The sequence below is a fragment of the Alnus glutinosa genome, chromosome 10, assembly GCF_958979055.1.
Source record: "Alnus glutinosa chromosome 10, dhAlnGlut1.1, whole genome shotgun sequence".
Classification (NCBI taxonomy): domain Eukaryota; kingdom Viridiplantae; phylum Streptophyta; class Magnoliopsida; order Fagales; family Betulaceae; genus Alnus; species Alnus glutinosa.
Genome location: NC_084895.1, coordinates 28,704,579 through 28,716,112, shown reverse-complemented (window position 1 = coordinate 28,716,112; position 11,534 = coordinate 28,704,579). Strand labels below are relative to the sequence as shown.

Genomic DNA, 11,534 nt, shown 5'->3' with positions numbered 1-11,534 from the left:
ATTTTCAAAAACAAAAATAGAAATCGATTTGCCAAACGAGCTCTACGTCTTCAAAAGACATTTTTTGGGAAAGTCCAAGAGGAGAGAGATGAGTATTGAAGTTCTTAAGCTCGCTATTCAACTTCAAAAAAAAGAAGGAAAGAGCTGAGAGCTGAGAGTTGAGAGCTTTGTAACGTACATGAATAATTAAAATCACCAGTTATCATGAGAGAGTTTTCAAAGTATGTAGTTGTCAACATTATCTAAATCCCTAAGGATAAATATCCTAATTTATCAGATGCATTGCAGACTTTAGAAAATGATTTAAGCTAATTAAGTTAGCAGCTTCTACAACTCATATAGGCAGACTAACCTTAGGGCCTTCAGAGGACATTTTTTGGGAGAGTCTGAGAGGAAAGAGATGAGTATTGGAGTTGTTAAGTTTGCTATTATACTTCAAAAAAAGGAAGAAGAGCGCTGAGAACTGAGAGCTCAGAGCTGAGAGTTGAGAGCTTCGTAACGTACATGAATAATAAAAATCACCAGTTATCATGAGAGAGTTTTCAAAGTATGTCGATCTCAACATTTTCTAAATCCCTTAGGATACATTAGATAGTTTTTTCAGCTTCCCATAATTGATGTTTATCAGATGCATCGAAGATTTTAGAACATGATTTAAGCTAATTAAGTAACAAGCTTCTACAACTCATACAGGCAGACTAACCTCAGGGCTATCCTCCTCAAGCACGCGATCGAGTTCGGCATTCATCAGCTCGAATTTGGAAATCAAGGAGTAGGCTGATGAGCTTGCATCTTTAGAAGACATTTTTTGGGAGAGTCCGAGAGGAAAGAGATGAGTATTGGAGTTGTCACACGCGCTATTCAACTTCAAAAAAAGCAAGGAGAGAGCTGAGAGTTGAAAGTTTTGTAACGTACATAAATAATTAAAATCACCATTTATCATGAGAGAGTTTTCAAAGTATGTAGATCTCAGCATTTTCTAAATCCCTTAATTAGGATACATCCCTAACAAATATTTATGAGATGCATCGCAAATTTTAGAACATGATTTAACTTAATTAAGCAAACAGCTTTTACAACTCATGCAGGTAGACTAACCTCAGGGTTATCCTCCTCAAGCACGCGATCGAGTTCGGCATTCATCAGCTTGAATTTGAAAATCAAGGAGGAGGTTGATGAGCTTGCTTCTTCAGAAGACATTTTTTTAGGAGAGTCCAAGAGGAAAGAGATGAGTATTGGAGTTCTTAAGCTCGCTATTCAACTTCAAAAAAAGGAAGGAAAGAGTGGAGAGCTGAGAGTTGAGAGCTTTGTAACGTACATGAATAATTAAAATCACTAGTTATTATAAGAGAGTTTTCAAAGTATGTAGATCTCAGCATTTTCTAAATCCCCTAATAAATATTTAGCAGATGCATTGCCGATTTTAGAACATGATTTAAGCTAATTAAGTTAGCAGCTTCAACAACTCATACAAGCAGACTAACCTCAGGGCTATCCTCCTAAAGCACGCGATCGAGTTCGGCATTCATTAGCTCGAATTTGGATATCAAGGAGGAGGCTGATCAGCTTGCATCTTCAGAAGACATTATTTGGGAGAGTACGAGAGGAAAGAGATGAGTATTTAAGTTGTTAAGCTCGCTATTATACTTCAAAAAAAGGAAGGAGAGAGCTGAGAGTTGAGAGCTTCGTAATGTACATGAATAGTTAAAATCACTAGTTATCATGAGAGAATTTTCATGATTTAAACTAATTAAGTAAGCAACTTTACAACTCATGCAAGCAGACTAACCTCTGGGCTATCCTCCTCAAGCAAGCGATCGAGTTCGGCATTCATCATCTTGAATTTGGAAATCAAGGAGGAGGCTGATGAGCTTGCATATTCAGAAGCCATTTTTTGGGAGAGTCCGAGTGGAAAAAGATAAGTACTGGAGTTGTTAAGCTCGCTATTCAACTTCAAAAAAAGGGGGGGGGGGGGGGGGGGAGAGAGTTGTGAGCTGAGAGCTTTGTAACGTACATGAATAATTAAAATCACTAGTTATCTTGAGAGAGTTTTCAAAGTATGTAGATCTCAGCATTTTCAAAATTCCTTAGTATATATTAGATAGTTTTTTCTGCGTCCCCTAATAAATATTTATCAGATGCATCACAAATTTGACCAACCTATCTTATAGGGTGGTCAGCGACTCCAATCGTATCTGTGAAGTTGTCCCACCAACCCTTGAGCATGAATGATCTAGTGGTTACTACCACCATTCCATGTGGTTACAATCATCTTTTGTTGTCTTTGAGGCTTGAGGGTGGTACCAACCAGGAGATAGGACGTAATGTACACTAGGATTGTAGGATTTTCGAGGAATCCTATATCTTATATGAGCAATTAGACGTGCTCTCAACTCACAAATACAAGGATTGATAATTTTCTTGATTGATTAATTTTATTCAATTAAAAACAATATTGAAAAGAATGGAATACAATATAAAATAGAGTTAAACATGAAATAGAACTTATATTTGACTCATAACTCAACAACTTAACTTGTTGTCAGCAAGACTCCTAAAAAAGATAAAATAGATAAACCTAATCTTACCCAAATAACAAAATAAAAATATAGATAAATGTTTCTTACACACACTTTGTATACAAAGTCATACGTGGCAAGATTTTTTTGTATACACTTTGTATATTTTTTTAAAATAAATTAAAACAAAGTGCCACGCAGGACTTTATGTACAAAGTATGTGCAAGAGACATTTCTCAAAAATATAACCATGAGATATACTTCTACCCATACAACAATAGTAAACTAATAAAACAACCAATGAACTGGAAAACTAGTAAAACAATAAAATACTACAGAACTGAATGACCTAATAAATAATACTTCATAACAGACCCATTACCTAATAATGACTACACACGTAATAAGAGGGCAATTTTTATTTTATTTTTTATTTTTAATATTTGTAACTAATGAGCACTATCATGTCAAAGTAGTAAGGGAGGTGAAAATAACAAGGAAGTGTTTTAGCATTGCTCATTAAACTATTGTGGAAACAAAGTTATTTTGCATAATTAGTAACAAGAATTTCCCTATCACTTAAATGTCTAGTTGGCCCCTATTTGTAGGAATAAAGCCTTTGTCGCATGGCACTAATGCCATCTTTTGGACATTTCGAAATCCAAATGGTCCCAAGGACAAAGCATCAATTGCATATTTGCCAAAACATTTGAGACCCATGAGCTAGCAGTCGGTTTTATTTTGCTTGCATACAAGTCAAGTCAGATTAGAACTTAACTAGTCGTATTTAGGAAGGAAGCAAAGCAGGGGAAGCAACGTAAGAACTTTCTTGTTATATGCGGCTTTAATTGGCCAATTAATTGCACATGTTAAACGCATCCACAAGGGAAATATGATCTGCATGATTTTGGAGGCGCCTCTCTTTCCTTGTCGGCTAAGCTAAATATTTTGTAAGCATTCATATCGTCCATATTTGGACCCCTGCCTTCCTAATTCTCATCGTATGCTACACATAAAGATATAGTTTAAAAGTAAGCAACTTTCCAACCAAATCCATGTGATCGATGCTTAATTGAAACAGATTCATGATCACCTACCGTATAAGTCTCTACATATGATAAGGATGTTAAATCACCCAGCTTGTGTCTAAGCTAGACTCTAAAGGTTAAGTTGATGAGATATGTTAGATTACTACTTCAAGACACAATTTTTGATCACCTTTATCCACGTGGTAACTTTTTTTTTAAAAAAAAAAAGAAAAAAAAGAAAAAAACCCCTAAAGCTAACTAGAACATCAGCTGTGTCTTGACAATATGAGGCTCAAATTCAAAACAAGCTCTTGGTATAAAATTAAGTTAGAGATGGATAATCCAGCAAAAAAAAAAAAAGTCCGCTACATGCATGAGTGGGGATTGTGATAAATATTAATTTGGTTCAGCTGTACCGCACGTATAAAGGTTGGAGCTTCCTATCAGAGTCTTTTATGTAGCTGACAATCTTGCACTGTTCAATAATTGGGTAGACGGGAAAAGAAAGCAAGCAACTATATAAATATACTAATTAAGAAAAGCAATTAACTTGGTGTAAACGTGAAGTTGAACAAGGTTTGAAAGCATTTATGTACAACCAACACGCTTGCTTTCTTGCACGACACATTATTATTCATCCCAAAGCTAGCAACTCCTTTTTATTCCCACTCTCTATCTCATACTGTCTAATTTTCAACCACTCAGAAACAGAGAATACGCTTCTTGCCCCCACCCCATCCACTTTAGTCTATATTCAATCTTTCTCTGGAAGTCTTAGCTAGCATTAATGGGGAATTGTCTTAAACTTCCTCCTGCAGCAGCCAAGAATCTGTCCAAGAAGAGCAAGGCTCTGCCCATTGAAAACATTTTCAAGCTCCCCTCTCCAATACCAGTTTGGCCAAAGGGTAAGTACGTACGGCCTCTCTGTACTCTCAACATGATCGATCTCTTGTTTTAATATTGGTTAAAGTTTTGGTCTTGCTATATATATATATAGGTGATGGATTTGCAAGTGGAATCATCGATCTCGGAGGATTACAAGTGTGTCAGATATCATCTCTAAACAAAGTTTGGGCAACCCATGAAGGTGGTCCAGACAACCTCGGCGCTACGTTTTTCGAACCCTCACGGATGCCTCAAGGGTTCTTTATGCTGGGCTGCTACAGCCAGCCCAACAACACGCCCTTCTTCGGGTGGATTCTTGTAGGGAAAGATGACGGCTCAGGTGGAGCTCTAAAGAAGCCACTTGATTACACTCTTATTTGGAGCAGTGAGTCTTTGCAAATGAAGCAAGATGGCTATGGCTATGTGTGGTTGCCGACACCCCCAGATGGGTACAAAGCCATAGGCCACATTGTCACAAACTCGCCTCAAAAGCCGTCTCCAGATAAAATCATGTGCGTTCGATCCGACCTCACTGATCAGTCCGATGTTGACTCGTGGATCTGGGGACCAGGTAATGTTAAATTATTAATTCAATAATTTTAAATTTATTATTTATTTAAACGTACTTTTTGAAATTATTGGTGATTTAATAGGCAAGGCGAGAGATGCGAATGGATTCAATGTGTATAGTGTGAGGCCCAGCACAAGGGGGACCAAAGCTTTGGGTGTATCGGTGGGTACTTTTGTGGCCCAAGTTGGTGGGGTGGCCTCTTCTCTGTCTATAGCTTGTTTGAAGAATACCAATTCCAGTTTATGTTGCATGCCTAATCTAAAGCAGATTGAGGCATTAATTCAAGCCTACTCTCCATTGGTGTACTTCCATGGAGATGAAGAGTACCTTCCTTCTTCAGTGAACTGGTTTTTTGGGAATGGTGCACTATTATACAAGAAGGGTGCTGAAGAGTCAAAACCTGTTTCAATTGAACCCAATGGCTTGAACCTTCCCCAGGATGCTTCAAATGATGGTGCCTATTGGTTGGACCTACCTGTGGACGAAGGGGCCAAAGAGAGAGTCAAGAAAGGGGATTTAGGGAACTCCCAGGTTTATGTACATGTGAAACCCATGATGGGTGCAACATTCACAGACATAGCTATATGGGTCTTCTATCCATTCAATGGGCCTGCCAGGGCTAAGGTTGAGTTTGTCAATGTCTCATTAGGTAAGATAGGTGAACATGTAGGTGATTGGGAGCATGTGACCTTAAGAATCAGCAATTTCAATGGGGAGCTGAGGAGGGTTTACTTTTCAGAACACAGTGGGGGAACATGGGTGGATGCCCCGGAGCTTGAGTTTCAGAATGCTAACAAAGCCGTGGCCTATGCATCCTTGCATGGACATGCTTTCTATGCAAAGCCAGGACTTGTTTTGCAAGGGAACGGGGGAATAGGAATAAGGAACGACACTGAAAAGAGTAAGATTGTGATGGATACTGGAGTGAGTTTTTCATTGGTCTCAGCAGAGTATTTGGGCTCAGCTATTACTGAGCCACCTTGGCTGAACTATAGTAGGGAATGGGGTCCAAGAATTGCTTATGACACAGCGGAGGAGATTAAAAAGGTGGAGAAAGCATTGCCTGGACCCCTTAAATCTGCTTTTGAGAGATTTGTCAAGAGCCTCCCAAATGAAGTACTCGGGGAGGAAGGGCCTACAGGTCCCAAGATGAAGAACAACTGGAGTGGAGATGAATCATGAATTAATTAATTAAGTTTAAAGGTTTAAGATCTTTCATGTCTTATCTATCTATCAATCTGCTTTTGTAAGTGAAGTTGTGGATGTATCATGCATGATTTATGCGTACAGATTGGGATTTGGGAACCGTTTTTGCTAGAGAATGCATTCTTTGCCTATTCTTATAAATTTTGCTGTCAAGATTGTTAACACCCAATTCAGTCACTAAATATGAGAAAGATAATACAATATCTATCTGTTCAAATAATAAAATTTTGAACTGTCTATCTACCTGCTTGAATAAGTTAGCCCCATAAAAACGCTCACACTTATACTCTTTGAAATTGCTAATAATTCGAGCAACAAATTGCTAGCGATCTGGACCTCCAAGCCAATTTCTCATAGGTAGAATCCATCTTTTTCAATTGCCCCAGCAATTGGAAACCCTGTATGTTATAATAGAGTGATGTTACATATATACATTATCTTTTTATTCTCTCAAAATTTACGTGGCTTTTAAAATTATCTTTGATTTTGGATGTATTACTATTAAAAGACTTTAATTTGATTATGATTTTAAAAGCGACATCAACTTTAAGATATATATGCAGCCCTACTTGTAAGAATTAGGCTTCCTGAAATGTGGCAAAAGTCTGATATTCAATATTTTAGCGGTAAGTCCTTCAACAAACTCCTTATAACAAACATGCACCAAAGTCCACTTTCTAGTTTCTATATCCTTGCTTGTGACAGAGTGCTTTAGTAATATTGCATTATCAAATTCTGTTAATCTCACGTCATTTGAACCGGCCATCTCAAACTAGGAAGAAGTTGGTTTTGGATTCAGATCGATTTAATTAGTGCAATCTATATCTAAGGTATTATCTTCTTTTTTTTGAAGAAATCTCTAAGGTATTATCATTATCACTAGTTGGTGCAATATTTCTTATTTAGGTTGTTCATTTAAAATAAAGGACTTAATTAGATTACAACATCACTTAAGAGAGAGAAAAAAAAAATCACAAGGGGGGCATCCCGTTAGGATCGAGTTGCTAAACTATCCCGAACCACCTTTTTAATTATAGGGTAGTTCGAGCACCCAAATTAGTTACCCAGGTGGCATGGCGTGCAAACTATATTTTTCTCTTCGCTATTCTGTCACAATTAATCTAGGCCATTCATTTTAAATAAACAACATAAATACTAAGGATATTTCACTGACAAAATATGCTAAGTATTGCACATGATCGGTCTCAATTCATGTCTTCGATCGATCATTTGTCGAAAAAAAAAAAGTACGCATGGTGGTCGGTTTAAAACAACAAATATCTTTGGAAAAGGAAAATTCTGCAAACTGTAACCTACAATTACTTTTCAAATTTTTAGGCTTAGAAATGCAGGCCATTTTATTTGTAGACCTTTCAATTAATTGGACCTACTATACGTACCAATTAATCAGTTTTCCATATTATTATAATTTGATTAACAATTATTATCGTACGTTTTAAAAATATGGTTAATTATAAATTGATCATCTAGAATATTAATAGACATGCACCTAAAGACACATAGGACAGGATCTAACCAACTTAATTCACATTGTCTTTTTCTAGAGAAGTTAGTTAATTAGTGTAGAGAATGTTCTATATATAAATAAAGAGAAGAAAGAACCCAGCATATATCAACACGAAAGACAGCCAAAAGAGAGAAATGCCACCCAAATTCAGCGGACAACCATACATTACAAATTTTCAGCACATCTAATTAAGAGGCTGCCCTATCTGTCTTTTCATCATCAAAAACTTCGTTTCCATCTTTTTATTTTCTCTTTACAAACAAACAATTCAAAACATATAAACATTCTTAATTAAGGAGGCTACTCGTCGGAGCTAGCTAGAAAGACATCATCAAAACCTTCTTTTCTATCTTTTTATTTTTTCGATCTTTACAAACAAACAATTCAAAATACAGAAACATTCTTAAAGAGGCCACTTGTTGGAGCTAGGGGGCCGTGCTCGTTGCCTAAGGGAAGAACAGTGCATACAATTATCATTACGTACACACGTACATCTAAATATACACACACACACATATATATATATATATATATAAGAAGGTATATATTAATCAAAATGGGTGGCAACGTGACCAAGGATGAGTGGATTGTAACCAGCCGAATAGATAAGTTTGAGGTATGTTACAAGAAAAACATAACCGGAAGCAAAGGCATCTGGCGGGCTGAAAACGCCTTGGTTACTTCTCTCCCTCAATTCGTCCTCCAACTATTCCTCATCATTCTTATCACTCGCATTATCTCGGTCCTCCTAAAGCCTTTGCGCCAACCTCGTATAATGGCTGAGATTCTTGTAAGTACATGTTCTTGTCATTTTTAATGTTAATTTATTACTTGAATTTTTTCCTCCATTACGTTGTTTTTTTTTTTTTTTTTTTGGTTAATACTGAATATATATAAATTGAATCTTCAATTTTAATTTTTTTTTTGATTGATGCTTTATCTCTGGCCGGCTCCGTCCCTTGTAGGGTGGTGTGTTACTGGGAAAATCTGGATTTGGAGCCATAGGTTTCTTTTTCAGCCACGTGTTTCCTTTTAAAAGCATTGTGGCATTAGAGACGGTGGCAAACTTGAGCGTGGTTTACTACATGTTCCTTGTGGGCCTAGAGACAGACGTTAGCCTAATACTACGCGCTGGGAAGAAGGCCTACTGTGTCGCCTTCGCTGGAATTATCTTTGCATTCCCTGCTGGGTACGGCCTGTTTCAATATATCCGACCTAAGCCAGACATCCCAGGGAGTGGTTTGTTCTGGGCCATCGGTCTCGCCTGCACCAACTTCCAAGAGCTGGCTCGAATCCTCGCAGACGTGAAGCTTCTCCGGTCGGAGGTGGGACGGACGGCGTTGACTTCGTCCATGATCAGCGACTTATCCTGTTGGGTTTTTCTGGTGCTAACACAGGCGGTACTGGAGAAGGGAAGGCAAATTGCAGTGGTGGCCACCATCGCGTTCATGTTGTTCCTTGCATTTGCAGTGCGTCCAGCTCTAAAATGGGTGATTCAGCGCGTATCAAAAGAAGACAACTACAATGAGTTCCATGTATGCTGTGTTCTGACGGGGGTAATCCTGTGTGGATTCATCTCGGACGCATGCGGCGCACACTCCATTGCTGGGGCTTTCATGTTGGGAGTTATCATGCCAAAAGGGGAGCTTAAAGATACGGTAATGGAGAGGGTAGAAGACTTTGTGTCCGGGTTCATGATGCCCCTCTTCTTCATAATCGTTGGGCTCAGAACCCATATTGACCAAATCACCTTTGGCATCACTGTCAGACACGCCATTCTGATAATAGGCTTAGCTTGCGCACCCAAGATTTTGAGCACTTGTCTCGTTTCTCTGTTCTTCAAAATGTCAGCTCTTGACGGTCTGGCTCTTGGGCTACTTATGACCACTAAAGGTTTATTGTCTTTCATTATTCTTACCTCGGGGCGGACCAGAAAGGTATATATTAATAAATATATATATATATTAATTGTCCTATTAATTGTGCCTTAGCTTCATTATATAGTGACATGTATATATGCTCAATTATTAACTATATATTATATTTGAAGTTATAGATAATTGTTAAATTAATTAATGTAATTGTTGCAGGCTTTGGACAACCAAACGTTTACAGTGATGGTGGTGGCATTTTGGTTGATGACGCTTGTGATAGGGCCTATCCTGGCTTGCACTTACAAGCGCACAAGGCGTGGCAAGCAATGCAAGCGCAGGAACATACAAAGCGCAAAGCAAGACAGCGAGTTTCTAATCCTTGCATGTGTTCATTCCATGCGCAATGTATCCGGAATCATCACCCTCCTCCAGGCTTCCATTGCCAATGGACTATCCCCCGTTTGTATCTTCGCCGTCCACCTAGTCGAACTCACCGGCCGTGCTTCATCCATGCTCATTGTGCACGACACCTACGGCAAGTCTTCAGACAACAAGGGTACTAGTGCTGGGCGCATAAGAGCTGCCCATCCTGACAGCATTTTGGGTGCCTTTGAGAGCTTAGAAAGCAAAAGCAATGGCGTCAGCGTCCACCCTCTAACCGCTGTGTCCGCTTTTGACTCAATGCATGAAGACATTTGCAGCCTTGCGGAGGACAAGCGCGTGATCCTCATACTCATTCCCTTCCACAAACAACCCACCATCGATGGTGGAATGGAGGATTCCAACCCTGCTTTGAGAGGAGTCAACCAACACGTGTTGGCAAATGCACCGTGCTCAGTTGGTATCTTTGTCGACCGTGGACTTAGTACGTCAGTGATGATCAGAGAGTCTAACCATGGTAATGTTAAATTACATGTATATTATCTCAAAAGAGTAACTTAATTATAAAAAATAAAAAATTTAATTATTTAATTAATATTTTACCAGAGAATATACGCTTAGCTATGCTATTCATTGGCGGTCGGGATGACCATGAGGCATTAGCTTATGCGTGGAAGCTGTCAGGAAACCCAGCTGTGAGGTTAGACGTAGTACGGTTTGTTCCAGGTGATGACCATTTGAACCCAACAAATCACGACGACCAAGGAGACCACGACGACGACAAGGAAGAGATTTTAGCTACTCCAAAAGAAAGTGATAGAGAAAAGCAGCGGGATGATGAGTACATAGCGGAGTTCAGGCAAAGTTCCAATAGCAACCCCTCGATTACATATATGGAGAAGGTGGCGAATAATGGGGAAGAAACTTTGAAAACGATAAGTAATTTGGAGCATGAATATGATCTATACATAGTAGGAAGAAGGGAAGGAATGGTGTCGCCGTTGACATCTGGTTTGGCAGAGTGGAGTGACTTCCCAGAGCTTGGAGCTTTAGGGGACACATTGGTGTCTTCCAGCTTTTCATCAAATGTATCAGTCCTGATAATACAACAACATGTTGGTGGTCGTGGCGGCGGCGGTAGTGGTGGTGATGGAGGTGGTGGAGGAGGAGAGAAAACAGAGAATGCTGAACGTCAGCACACTGGACATCTTAAGGAGCAATTCGGGCACATGACTTGGCAGCCACCTCCGAAGGGTAATGCTGATAAGGATCCCTTTGTTCACCGTGCAGGAGGCGATTATCACGAGGATGATGATAGTTTTTGACTTTTCAATGTTATTTATTAATTGCACATATTTTTTAAAATTTAAGTACTTTTCAATGTTATTTGTTGCACAGTGTTAATTAGTTTTATGTGATTATTGAAAATGTAGAGTGGAAAAGAAATGTGTGTTTGCCATGCATATAGTCATATAAGAGGCCAGGCTTGTGGTTATTTTTCAGTTTTAAGGTTCTAATTGTTATTAATTTGAAGACACTTTT

The 11,534-nt window shown here is 38.7% G+C and overlaps 2 protein-coding genes across 2 annotated transcripts; both read left to right on the top strand.

Annotated features, from left to right (window-relative positions):
- Positions 1-4,179: 4,179 nt before the first annotated feature.
- Positions 4,180-6,308, top strand: LOC133879782 (hypothetical protein At1g04090). The gene is made up of 3 exons (XM_062318554.1): positions 4,180-4,452; positions 4,545-5,003; positions 5,086-6,308. Exons 1-3 carry the CDS (start codon positions 4,335-4,337, stop codon positions 6,183-6,185), a joined length of 1,677 nt encoding a protein of 558 aa, XP_062174538.1. The 5' UTR covers positions 4,180-4,334; the 3' UTR covers positions 6,186-6,308.
- A 1,985-nt stretch (positions 6,309-8,293) lies between these two features.
- Positions 8,294-11,317, top strand: LOC133879301 (cation/H(+) antiporter 15-like). The gene is made up of 4 exons (XM_062317828.1): positions 8,294-8,527; positions 8,703-9,674; positions 9,828-10,509; positions 10,599-11,317. The coding sequence occupies exons 1-4, from the start codon at positions 8,294-8,296 to the stop codon at positions 11,315-11,317; spliced, it is 2,607 nt and encodes an 868-aa protein (XP_062173812.1).
- The last annotated feature ends 217 nt before the right edge of the window (positions 11,318-11,534 follow it).

Bases quoted from the DNA above. Each gene is read 5' to 3' on its own strand.
- LOC133879301 (XM_062317828.1), top strand. From the start codon at position 8,294: ATGGGTGGCAACGTGACCAAGGATGAGTGGATTGTAACCAGCCGAATA. The intron at 8,528-8,702 runs GTAAGTACATGT...CGTCCCTTGTAG, and splicing joins GTATAATGGCTGAGATTCTT to GGTGGTGTGTTACTGGGAAA. The intron at 10,510-10,598 runs GTAATGTTAAAT...ATATTTTACCAG, and splicing joins GATCAGAGAGTCTAACCATG to AGAATATACGCTTAGCTATG.
- LOC133879782 (XM_062318554.1), top strand. From the start codon at position 4,335: ATGGGGAATTGTCTTAAACTTCCTCCTGCAGCAGCCAAGAATCTGTCC. The intron at 4,453-4,544 runs GTAAGTACGTAC...ATATATATATAG, and splicing joins AATACCAGTTTGGCCAAAGG to GTGATGGATTTGCAAGTGGA. The intron at 5,004-5,085 runs GTAATGTTAAAT...GTGATTTAATAG, and splicing joins CTCGTGGATCTGGGGACCAG to GCAAGGCGAGAGATGCGAAT.